Source organism: Balaenoptera physalus, assembly GCF_965194825.1.
Source record: "Balaenoptera physalus genome assembly, chromosome: 5".
NCBI lineage: Eukaryota > Metazoa > Chordata > Mammalia > Artiodactyla > Balaenopteridae > Balaenoptera > Balaenoptera physalus.
The window spans coordinates 34,388,306-34,411,037 of NC_138884.1; the positions used below are offsets into that span (position 1 = coordinate 34,388,306).

Genomic DNA, 22,732 nt, shown 5'->3' on the forward strand with positions numbered 1-22,732 from the left:
CCACTCCTACTTGGAGAAATCCAGTGATTCAATCTATTCCGTCTATTTTTCTTCGGTTTTTCAAGTGGTCTCACTGAGAGCCGCATAGCCTCCTACAGCTAACTTTGCCCTCCGACACAGAAAAGCCTCCATTACCAATTCAGCTTCCGTCTTTCATACTGAGTATAGATGAATACTGCTGGGGTTTTTGTCTTTTATTGATGTGCAAAATTTAGCTCGCAGCAAATCTGAGCTGGCCTTCTCAAAAGAGAAAGTAAAAACTTGCTCTCTTTATTCGTACCTGGCTTTCCCGAACTGATCTAGTTGCAGCCGTTTTTCTAACTTCCTCCTTCAGTTTCAGTGAAAATAAACTACTTCCTGACCTCAGTGCCTGGCTGTAGAGTAATGCTATCCTGAGCGAGTAGCTTTAAGAGGAAGTGAACTTTCAGCACTGTTTGCGTATTGGGTAACGTGTGTTTTTTTTCTTTGGGCTGAAGAACTTAATTGACTTTTAAGGGCATCAGGCTCATGTTTTGCCCCCATATAAAGATTGTGAGTCGTCACTGAAGGCTCAACTGCCACCAAGACTAAGCACGTTTATGGCTGGCCCCCTGCCACTTGTTCATTCCAGTATGTTCCCTGATGTCTGGTTCTCATCTGGTCCTTCCTAAGGCCATTTGCTTTGCGATATATCACTGAGATTTCTGTCATTGCTTACTCAATGGTTTCCTCCTCTAGCTGCTGCTACAAGCTCATGCTCAGTGATGTAGCTTATGCTACATCATGACGAATCAACATTACTTCCACTTTACTGTCTTTTTATGTCTTTATACAATTTGAAATTGTTTTTCCTGCTCATTTCAGTACTCTCTGTGGATTTGCCACACGCTCCATTTCTATCTACTTATATCGACTGCTTAAATTTTGTCATTTTCTATACCATCTTTTTCCTCTCTCCTTGAGAGTAAAGCTTACTCTGTCTCTGGGTCTTCCATCTAGGTTGTCTATCCACCTTTTCCCTACTGGAAACAAGATCAAAGCTATTTTTTCTTCTTCAAACTTAACTTTTATCTTTCTTGGACAAAAGGAAGGTATGATGTGAGAAACTTATTTTTTGCTCATCAGGTACTCTTTTTTTATTCCTCTTCCTTTCTCTTTTCTGTCTCTTTTCCTCTTCCTTCTTCCTTCAAAATAATTCCTTCTAGCAATTTCCATCCTTATATGTGCACATTAATCTTACAATGTAATCTAACACCTAAACATAGTTCATCTTATGTTATTTTAAAATCTAAGTTTTTAGCAACGAACACTAAGAAATTCAGTATCAGGTGCCTAAATACAAAATTCTAAATCATCATTAAAAAATAAGAACACAATTTGCCCTCTAACAAATTATTTCCACTCATTTTCCAGTCACTGAGTTATCCTTAAAAATGATCAATATGCCAAGATTCTAGATGACTTGTTTGGCATAAACTATTCACCTGGGTGAATGGATGATATGTTCTCTAAAATATCAAACCAATACATTATTAAGTGTACCCAGAGGTTCTTTAACGGATTGGCATAGGTATATAGAATATACAAATCAGTCACTTCCCTCTTTACTCCTGAGATGATGCAGATTCTTGCTTCTGCCCTTACAAGATCGCACTAAATGTGACACTTACAATTTCACCACAAAGGCTTTTCCTGCCAAGGGCAACTTGTGGGTATTTACTGATGTCCCCATGACATCTGAAGTGACAGCAGAAACAGTAGAGGTTGAATACGCTAGTAAATATTTTTTGGATTGAACTTGTTTGCATTTCCCCATGATAACAGGCTTTAAATTACAGAAAACAAAAAAAGAAAAAGCTCTAAATTTCTTCTACAGGGGTTACCAACCTCTCTAACAGGTTTTCTTTTTTTGTTGTTCTGAACTCCCTTTATTGTGGCCTTAATCATTTCTAAAGCAATGATCACCTTTGGAGAAGAAACCTGGGAAGAGCTGGGGCGTGAAGTCAGATTGAGGTGACAACCCTTTATCTGTATCTGCAGGAATGACTTCACCTCTCTGGCCTCATTTCTCATAAGTAAAATGAGAATAACAGTTCCTAACTTTCCATCAGAGTTATGGGATTGACGATAACATGAAAACACGCAACAGTGTTTGGGAAATGAAAGGTATGAATCACATATTATGTTAGTTCTTTAAGTTGGACTATTTGTTTTGTCCATGAACTGATACCTACGTCAACTTTTTAGAGTTAGGCCCAGGCAAATGGAGTACCACATCCTTGATGTGATTTCTGGAATCCTGGAAAGGTCCAGAAATGCTCAGAAATCACTTTCTGACATACTGGCCTGATGTCTCTATTTTCACCTTCCATGTGTTCTTTCTTTACCTTTAAGTTCAATTCATTGTTAAAATGTAAACACCATTAGGAGGATGAATACTTTGTTTTATCAACGATTACCCTTTGATGTGAATGGATTTATCAGAGACTTTACTTTTCATGGGACTTGATTAGAACAAAGTAAAGAGAAAGAGAAGTTTAAGGTGCTGGGATTCTGGGGCCTGAGGGGTTAAGAAAGAGTTGATGGAGGTGGATTAAAGGAACAATGCCTTGAGGGATACAGGGATAAAATGTTCCTCCAAGGTGTCTTCTTCTCACTTGTGGCCACTGAATCAAGACATCAGCCTCCCCTTGCCCATCAGAATCACCTCAGTAGTTTTCACAAAATACCAACACAGGCCCCACAGCTCAGAGATTAGGATTTAATTGGTTTAATTTAATTGGTTAGGGAGGGGATCTTCAGTGTTTAAAAGCCCTTTAGGCAGGACAGGATTCAGATGTAGAGAATGGACTTGAGGACATGGGGAGGGGAAGGGTAAGCTGGGATGAAGTGAGAGAGCGGCATGGACATATATACACTACCAAATGTAAAATAGATAGCTAGTGAGAAGCAGCTGCATAGCACAGGGAGATCAGCTCAGTGCTTTGTGACCACCTAGAGGGGTGGGATAGGGAGGATGGGAGGGAGACACAAGAAGGAGGGGATATGGAGATATATGTATAGTATAGCTGATTCACTTTGTTATACAGCAGAAACTAACACAACATTGTAAAGCGATTATACTCCAATGAAGATGTTAACAAAATAAATAAATAAATAAATAAATAATAATAAAAGCCCCTTAGGCAATTCAAATATTTTGTAGAATTGAAAACCATGGAATTAGAAGAAATAGAGGCACAGGAAACATTTCTACCTAGTTCCCCCTAATCTACCCACAGGTTCTGTTTGAATTAAACCACTGAAAACCTAGTCTCTTAAAAAAAGATTTATTTCTTATTGGTTTAATTATTTTTAAGACATGCTTTAAGAAAAAGTGAATCCACAATATTTATTGAGTCAGTTGCCACATTTTGTTGAAGGACATAAAGTTTTAATAATAACTAAACGATTCTAGGATCAGCTCAGCAATCACCATTGTAAGGTAGAGACTTCTGTATTGCTATTATTCTTAGAGTTCTTGCATTTCATAAACAAGCTTCTTGCTTTTCTCTTCATATCCCAAAGGAAGAGAATCATGTTAGGATTTTCAAGAAATACCCCAAAATAACTCATTCAGGTAATAACTATTGTTTATTGCTTTATAATATATAATGCAGCTTTTTATATATCCTAATGACTGGGTAGATTTATTATTATCACCGCCATCATTCCTATCCACAGGTGATAGACAAGGGGTCAGAGATTCTGACTTCCTCAAGTAGCATGGCGATTTAAATGCAAAACTAGAACTTGACCCAGTTTTGATGTTAAAATTTGCATCCTTTCTACAAATTCATTATTTTGAATTTCATTCTGTGTTTCTAGATGTTTAACTGTACCTTGGTAATTTGGGGGGACTTCGACTATTTTCTCTCTACTACCAAGGGATACAAGGATTATAACACATAGAAAATCTCAGAGCTGAATGTTGTTTTTCCTGTCTCTTTCATTTTAGAATACCAGAAATCAGAGTGTGCTAACAAAAGGGTGACCCTAACTCCTGGTTCAACCATTGATGGTTTTTGTTTATGCTTTTGTCCTGGAGTAATTACTAATAGCATTCCCTTCAGTCTCCAAAGGGTCCCAATTAGGATGATAAATTATATAGTCAACCTACCTAATGAGTATGTATCAAGCTTCTGATCTTTATTTTGTGGAAATAAGTTATTTATTTGGTTGGGTTTTCTTTCCATCAACAGTTTTCGTAGTTCCTTTATTCCACCATGTTTTGCTTAGAGCTTCACTGAGATTTGAATATATAGAGCATATGGAATAAAGGTGGTGACAATAATAATAGTAATTTACATTTACTAATCATTGATTTATCTAAGCACCAAGTTACATACTTTACATCCATTACCTCATTTAATACTTATAAAACCTTGTGAAATGGGTACTAGTGTTGTCCTTATTTAACAGATAAGGAAACAAAAGTATAGAGATGCTAAAGAACTTGCCCTGGGCTCAGGGCGAGAGCCAGGACTTTAGGTCGCATCAAACTTCAAAGTCTAAGCTCCAAATCAATACAATAAAATCCATGGCCCTCTCCTCTTACCCATTCTACAAGAACCAGCTTCTTACACAACCACAGAACAATAGTTCTTGTCCCCAATTATTTGCCAGATGAAGTAGGACATAAAGGAATGTGAGAAAAGGAAAACATTATATTCAATGTGCTGCTGGAAACTTCAAATCTCTTTATACATTTGAGTCTATAGCAGCAGGGATATCTGTAGAGAATATTAAAAAATTTAGCTTAAAATCTTAACCACTGCTCTCTCGTAGACTAAGTATCCAGAAGATTGATGTCTTACTCTTCATCCATATGATTTAAAATAGCCTGAACCATTTAAAGTCAGGAACTTGGCCAGCAATTTTATAGCTTATAACTTTCGAGTTAATTGAAGCTAGACCTACCTTTGATTATTCACATGGATCTACTATAAGGTAGGGACCAAATTTAGCCAAATATTTGTCACAAGGTTGAAACATTGTAGGTATACAAATATATAGCAGAGAGATGGGATTTTCATTAAACTATTTGCTCTTCGGCAGAAGTGCTGGAAAATGGTGGAAGTTTGAACATTGGAAGTGGAGTGTGGGAACCTCTGAAATTCTATCTCAGAAGTACGCCCACCTGAAAAAGAAAATCAAAATAGTATGACCAAAATGACATAGTAAATCCAAGAGTAATTTACTGCTCAGGCTGATGGACTCTTATCTTGTATTAGGAATTTAGGAATTGCTGAATGTGAACTCCTGCCCTCAGGGAGGCCGGAGTAGTAGTGGTTATGAAAGAAACGTGCTGTTGACCATTTTGCAAAGTTTGAGGCAATATTTTTGGGGAGGAAGTTGGGAAAACTTTCTGAATGTTTAAAGTTGAACAGCGGTTGCAAAGATGAAGGGCGTTCGCTTTGTGGTATAAAAGAATGTGGCTGTTTTTGGGAATAATGGGCCATTAGTGTGTCAGTGGTCAAAGGAAGGTGGCTTTTGGGGCTGTGCAGGGGGCCAGGCTAATGGTGGCAGTGTAGAGGATGGTGAGCATGAAGGGAGCAGTCTCAATAGTAAAAGTATTTGAGGCCAGCAATGAACACTAAGTACTAAAGTGGGGAATGGTTGTGACAAGATCCATATGGTGAACATGAAACGTTCCTGTTGTAGGTGCTAAAGATTCTGAAGAGTTTGGAAAACAAACCAAAGGCATTACTTGAGCAGACCTAGATCAAGAGACTTTTTCTAGAGGATGCTGTAGAGGGAGAATATAGAAGAAAGATGAATATGGAAGTGCCTGATACTGGGGACAAAGCAGAGCTATAAACTTTATATAATTTAGCACAAATCTAATTCTTCTTTTTACAGAGGTGAAATAGAAAGCAGATTTTCTTCCATTCAGCCAAACCAAACACTAATAAAATTGGCCAGCATGAATGCAGAAATAAATCATCCCAAACATGATTAATGTGAACATGGAACAGAGTTTCTGAAAGCAGGTACAAAGTATATTTTTTCCCACCATCATATAAACTCTATAACATTTCCATAATTTGAGATTTCAAGAGTAAGGAAACAAACAGCTGTAAATGTTGACTTCTCAGAAGAGCAGTTATTATAGATATATTTGGCCAGAAAACATTTTTTTAAAGATTAGTTAAAAGTGAAAAAGAGCAATTTTTGAATTTTGGGTTGTTTTTAAAATTTTTTAATTGAGATTAATTTTTAGAGCATTTTAAGGTTCACAGTAAAATTGAGGAGAATGTACAGAGATTTCTCACATAACCCCTATTCTCCACCATTGTCACATCACCCACCAGAGTGGTACATTTATTACAATTGATGAACCTACATTGATACATCATTATCACACAAAGTCCACAGATTGTGTTAAAGTTCACTCTTGGTATTGTACATTCCATGTGTTTGGACAAATGTATAATGACAGGTATCCACCATTATAGCATCAAACAGACTAGTTTCACTACCCTAAAAATCCCCTGTTCTCCACCTATTCATTCTTCTCCCCCACTCTCAACCCTTGGTGACACTGATCCTTTTATTATCTCCATAATTTTTCCTTTTCCAGAATGTCATGTAATTGGAAACATACAGTGTATAGTCTCTTTGGATTGACTTCTTTCACTTAGCAATATGCATTTATATTTCTGCCTTGTCTATTCATGGCTTGATAGTTCATTTCTTTTTTTTTTTTAAAGGAATTCCTTTATTTTTATTATTTATTTATTTATTTATTTATTTATTTATTTATTTATTTATTTATTTATTTATGGCTGTGTTGGGTCTTCGTTTCTGTGCGAGGGCTTTCTCTAGTTGCGGCAAGCGGGGGCCACTCCTCATCACGGTGCGCGGGCCTCTCACTATCGCGGCCTCTCCTGTTGCGGAGCACAAGCTCCAGAAGCGCAGGCTCAGTAGTTGTGGCTCACGGGCCCAGTTGCTCCGCGGCATGTGGGATCCTCCCAGACCAGGGCTCGAACCCGCGTCCCCCGCACCGGCAGGCAGACTCTCAACCACTGCACCACCAGGGAAGCCCTAGCCCATTTCTTTTGAGCACTGAATAATATTCCATTTTCTGCATGTACACAGTTTATCTACGATGAAGGACATTGTGGTTGCCTCCAAATTTTAACAATTATGAATAAAGCTGCTATAACTATCTGTGTGCAAGTGTTTGTGTGAACATGTTTCCAACTTCTTTCAGTAAATAACAAGGAGCATGATTGCTGGATCACATGGTAAGAGTATGTTTAGTTTATAAGAAACTGCTAAACTATCTTCCAGAGTGGCTGTACCATTTTGCATTCCCAGCAGCAATTAATAAGTGTTCCTGTTACCCCACACTCTCACCAGCACTTGATGTTGTCAGTGTTCTGGATTTTGGCAATTCTAATAGGTGTATAGTAGTATCTTGTTGTTTTAATTTGCATTTCCCTGATGACATATGATGTGGAGCATTTTTTCATGTGCTTGTTTGCCATTTGTACATCTTATTTGGTAAGGGGTCTGTTAAAGTCTTTGGCTCTTTTTTTTTTTTTTTTAATTTCAGGGAATTCTGCAGTGGGGAGACCTTGCAGAGATTTACACTCTTCTGGAGTAGGCTTTAAAGAACAGCTGAGGAATATAGGATTATGAAAGGCCAGCTTTCTCAGCTTGGGTCAGACAACACTGAGACAAAGCTTATCCTTCAGGGTTCCCCTGTCGATCAGGCATGCAGAATGCTTGGCCTCCTCCCTGTGCCTCTCCTGTCCCCCCATCCTTTCTGATATCCCCTGGAAGTATATACATCTCTTCCACATAAATTCTTGTTGGGCTCTGCTTCTGGTGTGCCTGACTTAAGATAGTGTGTTACCTGCTTTATTATCCTTTATATTTTAGCTGTGAATACAGAAGACATGATGCTTTAGCTCAAAGGACTTACTCTCTAGTGATGGAATAGCATGCCCATGTAAGTCAGGGGTGTGTGGAAGCATGTGCTTGTAAATAATGCCCTTAAACTCTGTAGGTGATCCGCTAATTGCCTACATATAGGCCAAGTTTTAGTTATAGGTATGAACTACATTGTATCTTTAACTCCAGGTTACTGATTTTCTCATCTATAAAATGGGGGGGGGGTATTTATGAAGTCTAAATAAGTTAATAAAATTACTTAGAGCTTAGTCTGTGCTTAACACATAGTAATCATTCATTAGCACTTGCTAATTTCTTGGGAATTAATTGTATGCGAGCTAAAATGAACAACTTTAAATTAAATCAAACTAAAATGGATTCAAATTATGGCAGCTTACCATTTTATTAAAGTCTGACTTTGAGTAAGTACTTACATTTTCTAAATGCCTTAGTTACCACTGTCTGTAGCGTGAAAATCCTCAAATCAGAGAAACTCAGTTTGAAACAGACCAATGAGTAGAATTATAAGTAGCAGATTTGTAACAAAATATAAATTAATTTTGTTTAAAGATTGAGGTCTTGAAATGAATGATCCACAAAATTTAGTAATTATTAGTGGTAAATCTCAATGTATAGTTTATAGTACCACTTGATAAATTTGAGAGCTACTAGTTAGATATTAGATGCATTGAATTTACCTTTTGTTGTGTTTCTGTCTTAGGGCAATTGGTTAGCTTTATTAACAAAGACAGTAATGAGACTAAGTTTACCCATTTGATCTCAGTGTGGGCCAGTAAGCTTTTCTTTGTTTCTTGATCACAGACTGAACTTCTAATCCTTGCCAGTCATTATGTGGATTTATAATGCTCAAAATGAGAATGCTGATGAAATTGGTCAGCATGAACACAGCAGTGCAAATTCCAAAAGGCCATTTATATGTGTGTGTGTGCACATGTATTGATATACATGTGTATGTATAATATAGTACATCAAAGTATATCCAAAGTATCCAAGAAGGATTAGGTAAGAATGAGAGTGTTAGCATAGTTATGAAATTCACTATAAATTCATGACAATGACTGAGGAAGATACTAAACGTGCAAGTATAGCTTTATGTGAGAAGATTCATTTTCTGAAAAAAAGAATGGTATGATTTTTGCTTCATTTCCCTGGGCCTTGGTTCTACATTTATAAAAGAAGAATAATGGTACCTTTTTCTCATATATTAAATCACGTTATTTGTTTAAGGAGAAATGAGGAGAAAATCTTTTGGTTTCTTTAGAGGAAAGGCACAATATTCAGTTAAGTGGGTCTGTTAGTTTTATGATTTTCTTCTGAAAACCCTTAAATATACATTAACCAAAGAATAGGGAAAGTACATTTTGCCCTGAGATAGCAAATCACAAAGATAATCAAAGTTGATTGGAGAGTTCCCAAACGTAGCTAAAAAAACAACCCATGTTAACTCCTTGGTGCCTAAATAGGTTGGGACTAGAAAAACTCAAAGGAGCATTCTAGCTGCACATTTTCTTCTATGATTCTGTGAAGAAATACATTTCACACATACATGGAGTGCATGTCTCAAGTAGCACTGATTAAGCCTGTCTTCTATAAATGATTCCATTTCTCCTACCTTTTTCCTTCTAATTCAATTAGGTCTTTTTTTTCCATTTTTAATGATGCATTGTTTTTTTACTTTTATAAGCAATACATGTTCATTACAGACAACTAGAAATACATAAAGCATAGAATAAAAAATAACAATCACCCATAATCACCACCCCCAGAGATAACCACCGTTAGCATGTTGATGCATTTCTTCCCAGTGTCTACATATTTTTTTTTGTAATTGAAGTATAATTGTCCTACAATACTATGTTAGTTCCAGGTGCACGACATAGTGATTCAATATTTCTATACATTACAAAATGATCATCATGATAAGTCTAGTTACCATCTGTCACCATACAAAGATATTACAATATAATTGACTATATTCCCCATGCTGTATATTTCATCCCTGTGACTCATTTATTTTGTAACTGGAGGTTTGTATCTCTTAATTAAATTAGTTCTTGATCTTCGTTGTTGGCCTCCTCTATGTGTTCTTTCATATAGGATTTATAACTTTTCCTATGTTCTGAAACCATATCAAACCAAACTGGTCCATTTGCTAGTAACTTGGAGATTATTTTTAGAAATATTCTACACAGCTTTTTCTAGTATATTTCTTGAGTGCTTAACATTACTTGTCAGGGAGTACCAATACTATGGGAAACATAAAGTTTTATTGTCCTAAATGCAATCAGTAAGGACAAGATGATAAACAATTAGAGAACAGGTTTATTGGTCTTTTGAACTTTCAAAAGTTATGGGACACAAGACAGACTGGGAAAAATGATCAGAGAATTTGGAAAAATCAAACACTGGTTGATGTTGCTCTTGGTCAGGTCAAGAAGCCCCAAATGGAGCAAATATGTCAGGTGAAGTAAAAGGATTTACAGGTCACATGCTGCAGAATTCCTCTTGCACTTTTCCTCACCATATAAGTAAATAACACTGTCGTTAATGATGAAATCTCATACGAGAATATTCAGCTGAATCTCACTTCAAAACAGCTGCCATTTTCAGACAGACAGTTGCTCTCATGTTGGGTGTGGCTGCACCTCTGAGAGAGACCATTTTGAAAGACAAAACTAGTGGCTTCCTCCATTGCTCACTTATTTTCTAAAATCAAGTGTAGAGCTAGAGTAGAAACAAGTTGACCCATGTAGCATTGCCAGTGCTCTTGACAGTATTGTGAAGGATGGGAAACTCTTCAGCAGAATGCAGAAAGAAAAAATTGGGGCGGGGGGTGTTCTTATTTCTATTATCTTTATTTTTTTCTAGATTGAAGGTTTTTTTTTGAATTTTAATTTAGAGATAGAAACATACTTTCTTAGTTTAGTGGTATTTCACTGGACACAGCAGCAACCACAATTGTCAAGTAGCTGGAAGAAATGGTTTCTCAAATAGAAGGGAATGTTATTAATTCCCAACATAGAAGTGTGGTAAATTCAATGGAATTAGTTTGTAAATTTGACTTGGTAATGAACCACTAAGGCAAAAAAAAAAGTGCCAGAAATTTCCCTTAAATCAATAGCTAATATTGGATACTTGAAACGCCATGACACTTTCACAGAACACTTTAAGTAGATAGTGGAAATATTAGTCAATTATATCATAGGACTTGACGAAGAGAGCCACAGCTATTGTCTTGAAAATATGGACGTAGAATATAAATCCAGGGGAAAAAATCCTTAAAGAACTTGGAAATAAAGACCTTTTGTGTTTTGTCTGAAGAACTTAAATTTCAAGGGGGAAAAATCCATGAATCCCCATTTATAGCCCATATTTTCCCAATCCAAATTCTATTTCTTATCTGGAGTACCCAGTAACTAGGAAAGGTGAATCTCACTTTCATAATGAGAAAAAAAAAAAATAGAGGTAAGTTTAGACTGGAAAAGAGCCAATAGAAAAAGAAATAGTCAAGAGAGGCATTTGTAACTTTAAGCCAATTGGACTTCATAGAGAAGAGAGCTACAAGAGTGGGGGAAAAGTCTACCAATGGCTATTTTAGGATACTTAGTATTTGACCCTACACAATATAATGATGATCAAGATCATTTTTAGTGAAACAAAAATGGTATACTATAAACTTACACATAAAATTACACCTAGAAATATAATTGAAGTTTGTGGTATGAAAATTAAATAACTTATAGACTGTAATCTATTATAGCTAGAAAACTAAGATTTTATATATATATATATATATATATATGTCTTATGATATATGTCATGTATATATTACTTCTACACTTTTAATCAATTAATGGTCCAATTCCCCCACCCTCCACCTATTTTCCTTCTTTATTACCCATTACCAGAGGAAATTTAACATCATCATCTGGCATCGAGGGCCTTTGATACTGTAATACCTTCTTTGTAGAGTTGAAAGAAAAACATAGCATCTGTCCTCATGGTACATAAACAAATATACAATAGTAATTTATCCTGTGGGTCATCTTACTGGTGATGACAGCTAAAAGTTCTTGCTTATGTTAGCTTGTTAGAAATATATATTGGGTTGGCCAAAAAGTTCATTCGGTTTTTTCCATAAGATGGCTGTAGTCACTAACTTGTCTTTAACTTCATTCGAAACAGTTTTGTTAGATTGCATGTGACATCTGTCATATCAGCATACATTTTAAAAAAGACATCAAAATTGGTGAATTTTTGTGTAGTCATTTTAATATTGAAGATGGAAGAAAAAAAGCAATATTTTCGGCATGTTATGCTTTATTACTTCAAGAAAGGTAAAAATGCAACTGAAACACAAAAAAAGATTTGTGCAGTGTATGGAGAGGTGCTGTGACTGATCAAACGTGTCAAAAGTGGTTTGTGAAGTTTTGTGCTGGAGATTTCTCTCTGGATGATGCTCCACGGTCAGGTAGACCAGTTGAAGTTGATAGCGATCAAATTGAGACATTAATTGAGAACAATCAATGTTATACCACGTGGGAAATAGCTGACATACTCAAAATATCCAAATCAAGCATTGAAAATCCTTTGCACCAGCTTGGTTATGTGAATAGCTTTGATGTTTTGGGTTCCACATAAGTTAAGCGAAAAAAACCTTCTTGACCGCATTTACACATGTGATTCTCTACTTAAACGTAACGAAACGTTCTGTTTTTAAAACAAATTGTGACAGGAGTTAAAAAGTGGATACTGTACAATAATGTGGAATGGAAGAGATTGTGGGGCAAGTGAAATGAACCACCACCAACCACACCAAAGGCCGGTCTTTATCCAAAGAAGGTGATGTTGTGTGTATGGTGGGATTGGAAGGGAATCCTCTATTACTAGCTCCTTCCAGAAAACCAAACGATTAATTCCAACAAGTACTGCTCCCAATTAGACCAGCTGAAAGCAGCACTCGATGAAAAGCATCCAGAATTAGTCAACAGAAAACTCATAATCTTCCATCAGGATAATACATGACCACACGTTTCTTTGATGACCAGGCAAAAACTGTTACAGCTTGGCTGGGAAGTTCTGATTCAACCATCGTATTCACCAGACATTGCACCTTCAGATTTCCATTGATTTCTGTCTTTACAAAATTCTCTTAATGGAAAAAATTTCAACTCTCTGGAAGTCTGTAAAATGCAACTGGAACAGTTCTTTGCTCAAAAAGATAAAAAGTTTTGGGAAGATGGAAATATGAAGTAGCCTGATAAATGGCAGAACGTAGTGGAACAAAATGGTGAATACGTTGTTTAATAAAGTTCCTGGTCAAAATGAACAATTTGTCTTTTATTTTTACTTAAAAACCAATGGCACTTTTTGGCCAACCCAATATATCATTGCCATTCAATTAAACGAAGGGAATCCTTGTAGAGGAGATGGGATTGAAGCTGCACGTTGCAGCAAGAAGGGAAGCTATGTGGAAAGCACTGTGACCTAGGAGAGCATGGCTTTGGTAGGAGCATAAACCTGGAGAGGAAGCTGTGCTCAAAGGTGATCTACATAGATTTGGAGTGAAGGTGGAGTGCTCTCAGGCAATGTGTAGATCGCTGCCAATTTATACTCTTAAAACATTTTTAGACAAGGGGACGTTGGATTTCAAAGTCTCAGGGAGCACTTCTCTTTTGGTCCCTTGCCCATTTAGCAGTTTGGAGCTGCCATTTGTGCACTAGATAAATTGTGAAATTGAGAGTTCCTTTTATATTTGACTGTTTTATATGTGGTCACTAAGGTAAATGTTTAATAAGCAATCATAGGTCAGTTACCGGGGCTGTTTCTTTTTTACATGGATGTAATTGTGAGCTGCTCGGTGAGAAAAACAAAGCATATGCAGAAGGTTTCAAAGTGAGTTTTATTGCTTCATTAAAGTTTTTACAGTGTTTTCTCCCAACACTACTAACTCAATGAAATAAAAGGAGAAGCTTCCTTCAAAGAAGGATATAGTCACTTCCTCTCCCCAGGAGTCTTTTTTAAGTGTCTAGTTCTTGTTATCTATTCATGTTTTCTTCAAAAGCTGTAGCCTCTCGCTTTTTATATGTATTGTTTGATATCTGTTAGTTGAACTACATTAAACTAAGGGGTTATTTTGCCCTGGATTAAAACAACAAAAATAGACAAGTGAACTTTCTGGATTTTCAATTCCCATGCCCAACCCCTTCTTCTAATAACAAAGGATGGCATTTTCTCTTGAACAGGTTTGTATGTTTTTCTTTATGCTTTTGCCCCTTATTTCCCAGAATTATCCACATTGGCTGGAGCTTATTTACTGTGGTTAGTTACTGAGTGATTTGTGTTTTCTCTTTACATTTTTCTGCTATTGGAGTCTATTTTTTCTTATTAAAATATGTTCTAGGCCATTTTACTTCCAGCAATACCAGTCATAAGCCATTTTGTTCTTTATTCCACTTCACAAGTGGGCAATGATAAATGAACTATCAAAATGCTGTGGTAGGATGCCTGTGACCTTGATTTTGCAGTTAACACTTCACGTTTCCTGTCTGAATGTGGACTCCATCACTTTCTCTTGGCTTTTACATTGCCTGCTTGTGTTTTATTTTCTTTGTTTTCCTATTCTTCCTCATTAAGGTCAGGTCCTCTCTGAAACACCCTGTTGTTGAATACTAAAGGCCTCGTAGACCAAGGATCAACCAAACCCTAGATAACTGTGTAGTTCTCCCATTCTGAAATACATACATAGCTATAAATAACATTAACATATACATAATATACATAGATGTATACATACATGCATACATGCACACTAAAGAGTATATAAGTATAGACTTTGTATATCTAGTATCTATCTCCCTACCAACCTGTCTACCTATCTATCGTCTGCCTATCATCTATCTATCTATCTATCTATCTATCTATCTATCTATCTATCTATCTATCTAATGTATCTATTATCTATCTTTATCTCTTCAAAAAAGAATTCAAATATGAGTATAGTTATCATTTACCTCTAAAGGAAGGAACATTTTTCTTTTTGTGGGGAGGACATTTAAAATCCAAAATCAACTTTTAAAAAACTTGACCTCCCCCTCAAACACCCTTCTAGAGGAGGACTGCCAGGATCTGACTTGTCACTCTGTGAGACATTTCTGAGTAGCAACTCTCCTGAGTATAAAGGGACAGTCCCCATCTAATACTCATGAATGTGTGCAGGATAGTGTCATGATGTTGAGAAGAAGGTAAAGACAGCAATTTTCTGTCACATTTGCCAGAAGAGACTCATGGTGGTCAAGACCTTCCCACCATCTACTGAACACCAGCAACCAACTTCCTTGGGCATGGCCTTCCCTCAGGCCACAAATCTCTATTCTAAACCTAAATACAAAACCTTTGGAAAAAAAAAAAAAAAAGAAAAATTAGGTCAGCCCTACAGACCGCTGTTTGCACCTATAGTATTTGTATTTCTCTGTCCTTTGTGTGAATGAATTAACTTGCATAGGTATTTGGTGCCACTAATATCCATGACACACCCTCTGGTCCCTGTGCTCCAGAAATATATTAACAAAAGGTGAGAAGATTAGGCAGGCACAGCAATGCTTCCTGGTATGGATACAGGTACTTATTAACACCCACAGACTTATTAACACCCTCATTTCTTGAGCTAAGAAATGACCAGCCTGTGCTGTGAGTCAATAGTGGGCCAGGATTTTAAGTCTCTTCAGGTAGAGCCTGGTCTTTCTCAGGACATTCACCAAGTCTACCAAACCTTGCAATGAGCATTTCCAGTGTGCCAGGTGTGGACTATGTGCTTTAAATATATTGGTTCATGTGATCCTTACAATACACCTTGAGGTAGGTTCTACAAATATCTCCATTTTGCAGATAAGAAAACTAAGGCACAGAGAGACTAAACAATTTTCCCCAAAGTCATAGACGAAGTAATGAGCAGAGCCAGGATTTGAATTCAGGCATCTGGCTCCAGACACTTTGCCCTTAACTACTCTGAGAGATGGAACATATTGGTAGCAGGGTGAGTCAGGAAAGTTGCTTTCTCTCACCATCTCTTTATGGTTCTCTGGAATAGGAATGAGCCCCCAAAGTGGCTCTGTGAAGCCCTGAGGGCATCCCATGGATAAAGGTGGATGCTGTCTCCAGCACAGTAAATGCAGGATATTAGCCATTGGTGGTAATTTGTTCCTGGATCACTGGGATATACACCATGTGATCTAAGGAAGATGAGTGCAAGTCTGTGAAAACCTTGAGTAGAATATTTTTCCCATGTGTGTGCACCTTCTCTGAGTACAGGCAGCCATGGTTGAAAATTGGGGTGAGATTATTTGAGGATAGTGGCACAATCTTACTCATGAGAACTGTATCCATGTGGCCATGTGCTTAATGGAAAACTAACTTCTGGAAAGTTTTCAACATGTTTTATATGTGGCCAATATAAAATCATACTAACATTTTGAGGGAATAATTTATATAAACATAAATAAAATACTAGAAAGAAGTAGAATAATATCTAACTTTTGTAAGTGAATTTTACATTATCTCATCTAATCGTGTTTATAGACAAGAAAACTAGACCTTACAGAGATTAAGTGACTTTCTCAAGGTCACAAATGTAATAAGGAGAGAACTGGATTAGAAATCAAGTTTGTCTGATCTCAAAGTCCTAGATCTTTATATATTACCGTGTGTGTGTGTGTGTGTGTGTGTGTGTGTGTGTGTGTGTGTGTTGGGGGGTGTGAAAAGTGTGCTGAATAAAATTTTTAAAAACCAACATAGCGACTTCCCTGGTGGTATAGTGGTTAAGAATCCGCCTGCCAATGCAGGGGACATGGGTTCGAACCCTGGTCTGGGAAGATCCCACATGCTGCGGAGCAACTAAGCCCATGCGCCACAACTACTGAGCCTGCACTCTAGAGTCCACGAGCCACAACTACTGAAGCCTGCGTGCCTAGAGCCCATGCTCTGCAACAAGAGAAGCCACTGCAATGAGAAGCCCGCACACTGCAACGAAGAGTAGGCCCCACTCACTGCAACTAGAGAAAGCCCGCGCAGCAACGAAGACCCAACACAGCCAAAAATAAATCAATAAATAATAAAGTAAAAAAAAAAAAAAAACAACAACATAAAGTGGTTTCCTCTTTTAGTTTCAGTAAAAGCTGTGTGCTGTCACTTCTGTACATACATAGTAGAGGTCATTCAGTTAACAAATATTATTGAGAATATGTCTCATAGAGATTTGTGAAAAATAGTGCTAAAAACATTATAGGATATAAAAAGCCAATGGTCAGCTCTACTTTGTGCCAGCTGGTGGCTGGAAATGTCCAGCTCAGTATCTCTATATCACCTAATTATTTCTTGTTCATTGCTTCCTTCCTGTTTTTTTTTTTTTTTAATATCAGCTCATTTAATTCCGTCAAGGTACTCTTTCTTTCAAGTTCAAGTAATAGCAGGCCTACACCAGAGAGCCCTCAGTAGGAACTAAATGGTAGAGGAAGATGGGGGAAACTTTAAAAACTAGCAAAAGGGCGTGGTTACTGACGGTATGGAGATGGAGGGAGTGGAGGGTCACGATGATTTCAGACAGAGGAAACCCCCTTATTCCCAGCCCATCGTGTCTAGGTGACTGCAAAGATATTGCTATCAATGAATCATTTTTCAGGAGACAGATATTAATACCTATTATATATGATGTACTAAGAAAACACTGCAGCTTCTGGGACTTATGGCCAAAATAATGATTACAGCTGTGGCTAAACTGGGCTTCACCTAGGAAAAAGAGATTATCAGGCCTCCAGTGGGATCATTGCTATAAAATATTTCTCCAGGGAAGGAGGAAATTCTGTTGATTCTCATTATGATATGGCTGTGAGGTTTGGGACTTTCCCTGTGGCCACAGAGACTAATCAGGCTAGCCCTAGATCAGCATGAGTTTGGAATCCAAAATTTCTCCTTATTAGCTTGGTGTGCCAATCAGAAGTCACATAGTTACATACTACTGAATGCCTTTCTTGAGAAAGGAAGGGCCAACTTTTCCTACTCCTCCCCACATATACACCACACCCTTATTTAATTCAAGAGTGCTTAATCGGGGAATGACTAAATGGACAGTAATAAGTCATATTATCAATGTGATAGGGGAGTGGTAAGTACACATCGATCGTTCAATAAATCTCTACAGCCGGTCAATAAAAATAGAAGGGACAGTAATTAAGATGAATCTGTACTCAGAGGAGGTAACCTGCAAGGGGGAAATGTGGTAAAGAGTTTTGCTGCTCCCAGGAGGAACAAAGCCCTCATGTTCCTTGGAACTCCAATACCTTCCTCTATAAGGAATGCCATGACATGATGCAGACACACACTTCCACCATGGCAAATTATGGCAATTGCCTCCTGACTTTTGTGGTTCAAGAGATCTTTTTCTGCTCTCCTGCCTTGCTCTTGCATCTTTGGAGTGCTGGGAAGTATATTCAGTGAATGCTCAGAATGTCTGTAGGGATTTAGCATGGCTTAACTATGACAGGGAGGGCAAAAGAGCTGAAAGACACTCTCAGGCCCTGGGCACCTGCTTCTCAAAGGGGTCTCTCCTGGCTCTCCTATTCTTCCTCCAGCTGTGGGCAACCTCCGAGAAGGATGGAATAAGAACCTGCAGTGCCTTGAACAGTCTCTCTCATTTCTCCTGTCTTCCTCTAGCATTTAACAAGCGCCTGTGTTTTACGGGTTCTGTCTCAGCTCTCTTGCTCTGCTCATAATCTTTTGCATGAGCACTTAGTGAGGGCCTATGAGAAAGATCTGATGAGTGGGTGTAGACAGAGCTCCTCAGGATTCAAACATCACACCAACTGTCCTTTAGTCTTTAAAGTTCTTACAGAGTTCAGTTAGTTTTTCCTTAAACCCATTAATGGTGGCATCTTCCTAGTCCCACTGCCCTACAAAAGACGATAGAAGCTGTAGGGCATTTCCTACAAAGGGCTTGCCACTTTCTAGGTTTTAGTTCATTTTGGCTTTTTTTATCCTCAACTATCTGATGAGTTTACAAAAAACTATGACTGTAGGTTATTAAGCCTGTTTTTGATATTAAGGTCGAAGTGGAAGCAGAAATTAGGATTTTGTATCCTTTTGATATAGTCCCATCATTCTTTGACCACTTTCTGAATTTCTGTATAATAAGATGTTCTAGGATTATCTTGTACTTTCTCTGTTCCATCTCTATAATCAACCTTTCCCATGGATCTCTGGCTTATTTTTAAAGGAGAAGCCACTATTAATTAGAAGCCAAGGGCTTCCCTTGTGGCACAGTGGTTAAGAATCTGCCTGCCAATACAGGGGACATGGGTTTGTGCCCTGGTCCCAGAAGATCCCACATGCTGCGGAACAACAAAGCCTGTGTGCCACAACTACTGAGCCTGCACTCTAGAATCCGTGAGCCACAACTACTGAGCCTACGTGCCACAACTAAAGCTGGCATGCCTAGAGCCTTTGCTCTGCAACAAGAGAAGCCACCACAGTGAGAAGACCGCACACCACAATGAAGAGTAGTCCCCACTCACCACAACTAGAGAAAGCCTGCACACAACAACAAAGACCCAACGCAGCCAAAAATAAAAAAATAAAATATATTAATTAATTTAAAAAAATAAGAAGCCAAATATTATAAGTACTACATATGCTCATTGTTAATGGATGTCATTGCTTCTAGGTCCTCTCACATGTATAGAGCTGGGAAACTATCTATCTATCTATTTATCTATCTCTGTTTATATTCATTCATCTATTAAAACTATGACCTTATGCTTATGGTCATATGCATAAGCACCTTATGACCTTGGTGCTTTCAATTCCAATCTAACACTACAAGGTACATTCTGATTCTCTCTTTTCCGTATTTGTAACTCTTCTACAACTACATGAAACTTGAATCTCATTACCCTTAATACATTTACTCATTTGCTCAAGATTAGAATACACAGAAATTAGCGTAGGAATTGGTAACCCATACCACTGTGGAGGGGTAAAAAAGAAACCTTCTAACTAGGCTTCAATATTTGTTTACTGTTTTTTTAAGGTAAAGTTTACATACAGTAAAATAAATATTAAGCACACAATTCAGTGAATTTTGATAAACGCATACCTGGTAAAATCCACACCCCAAGAGCGATATTGAACATTTCCATCATCCCAACAATTTCCCCCTCCCAGGCAATTCTTTCTCTCTCCCCTGAACAACTACAGTTCTGATTTTTTTCATTATATATGAGTTTTGCCTGTTCTACAGCTTTATATAATGGAATAACACAATGTGTATTCTTTAGCGTTGGGATTCTTTAGCTCAGCATAATGTCTTCTGTAACATGCATATGTGTTGTGCGTGTCAATAGTTTTGTTTTGTTTTGCTTTTTCATTTTTTTTTTGCTGAGAATTGTCTCATTATATGTATATACTCCACAATTTGTTTATCCATTCTCCTGTTGATGGACATTTGGGATGTTACCAGTTTTTTGCTATTATGAATAAAGCTGCTTTGAACATTCTTGTATCAGTCTTTGTGTGGACATATGTTTTCATTTTTCTTGGATGTATAAGAATGGAGTTGCTCTGGCATGGGTAGGTATGTATGTAACTATAAGGAATTGCTCAACCTTTTACCAAAGTGCACCTCCAATCTGTTTTTTACTTCATTTTAACACCTTTCTTTTGCACCTAGTGTGGGGCTTTGACCTCTCCCACTGTATGAGCGCCCTCCATAGGAAGGGCTCTAATGTTGGACTGGTTTGAAGGCACACAGGGAGCTCTGAACTGCTTGGAATAGGCCAGTCAGGCTTCTAGCTGAGCTTCAGGGAAGTGGTAACAAACCTACATTCTCAACTCTGAGTCTCTGGTATGCCTCCAATTTCCCTTCCCCTTCTCAACTGTGCAACTAGTCAATTCTTAACACTTAGTGGAGTTGTCACACTTCAACTGCAGCTGGATCTGACATGTGAAAGGGGCATTATTTCCCCTCCCAGGACTCCCTGAGACTTTGTACTTTCAGAGCTCACCTTATCCTCTACAAGCCCTGAGATGCTGTGATGCTGAGGAGTGGGTGGGAGGGCAGGGCCTCTCTGTTGGCCGATTTGACCCCTTTGTTCTTTTCGTCACCTTCTGGCTGAGCAATTGGAGGCAACTTCATGGCTGAACTTGGCTTTAGGCTTAGTGATATCTGGACTTCACGAGCTCTGTGTTTAGCTAAGAATTGTCAGAAACAAAATGACTTATGGTGCTTGAAACTCCACAGTGTCCCAAAATACAGTAAAACATCTATACCCCAAAATAGCACTTACACAACACGGGGAGTGTGCATTGCCTTGCTCTTTCTCCATCTCTGTGGATGCTGTTGGATTTTCTCTCCCCACATCAGTTCATCCTCTTACCTCATCCCTTGCTTTGAATGCAGCATGTGCTACAGTTTTCTTATCAGATTCAGACACTTCTTTTCCCCAGCAACCTCCTTGCCTTCAGACTCATTCCTACTCTTCCTTTTCAGGTTTATTGGTGTCATAGGGCATTATCATCTATTATTGCCTAGCATGTCTCCTTAAATGCAGGCGATACTAAAACTTTGGTAATTACAGTGCTCGCCTTGTGAAGGACTTATGTGATTAAAATGTTTTATCATTGGTGGTTGTCTTGCATGATATTTTTAATGTGGCTACCTTGATGAACGTTTATACTGTAAACAGAGCTGTGATACTCATCTAAAAAAGAGCAGTAAAAATGCATTTCCTGGTGAGTCAGTTCATTTTAGGTAACAAACCAGAGCCTGGGTTATAGTGCCTGTAGCACGTTCACAGAATACGTGTCAGAAGAAAACTAGTGCTGATGATGAGAGCAGCCTGGAGAATGTGTCAGGAGCCCTGGTTCTCTTCAAAGAGGAAAACCATTGCCACTACTAATTTTGACTCTGCCTTCTTTCTACTTCCTGAAACATGACATTCTTCTCAGGGAAATCTGGGATCTTATGTTGGTTCTTGTAGCTCCACCTAAGATGCTCTTTAACCCCTCTTGCTTGGGGAAGGCTATCAGAAGTGTTCTTTCTTGGTCATCCAACCAGGGACAATTTAAATAGCACTTTAAACCACAATATATTCATCCTCCTGTTACAGCAGGCAGGCAGCTAGATATGAGCAGAGAAATGGGGGCAGGGGCCAGGTGGCAGGAAATCAAGCAACTGGTAAACAGCAGGGGTCCATGGGCAGACAAAGAAAAGCAGGAACCTCCAGACTGACAGGAAACCACACATTTTGGGTGACAAGTGTCCAGGAGGCAGACAAAGAAAGGTGAGGAAAGGCAGGAATCTCCCGCATCCGAATGTAACCTGTTGCTTACTGTGCTATCATTACAATAAAATTAGCCTTGCAGATAAGAAGTACCCATCATGCACTAACGCCATGACACTTCTGATCTAAGCTAAATAAGGACAAAAATCTTCCCCTCGGGAAGGTGGAGCTGGGATGAAAATCAGGGAATACGACCCCCAAACTGCTCCTGCCTCAGTGAATACTCCACCCCTTCATTTGTATGCCCCTCATAACCAGCTTGCCAGAGAAACCCAGGGCAGCAGCTCCTCACCTGTCTGCCCGCTCTCCCTCTGAGAGCGTATACTTGCTTAAATAAATTCCCACTTTCCTTTCTTAACCTCCCTGCCTCTTCTCCGAATTCTTTCCGTGACGAGGCAAGAACCTTAATTTCATGGGAACACTCCCATTTACTCATCCAGCCTTCCATTTATCCTCCTACC

General features: G+C 38.2%; 1 protein-coding gene across 4 annotated transcripts in view; it reads right to left on the reverse strand.

The window, feature by feature from the left end:
• LOC309661608 (uncharacterized protein) overlaps positions 1 to 22,732 on the reverse strand; it is an 80,421-nt gene that overhangs the window by 44,498 nt on the left and 13,191 nt on the right. For 3 of the 4 annotated variants that reach the window (XR_014264092.1, XM_082463487.1, XM_082463486.1), the window contains exon 1: positions 1 to 22,732. This exon is cut by the window's right edge and continues 13,191 nt beyond it. Coding sequence is in view for 2 of the 4 variants with exons in the window: in XM_082463487.1 (XP_082319613.1) it covers positions 1 to 86 (86 nt within the window). In the remaining 2 variants the exon portion in view is untranslated. The other variant, XR_014264091.1, reaches the window with a different exon arrangement.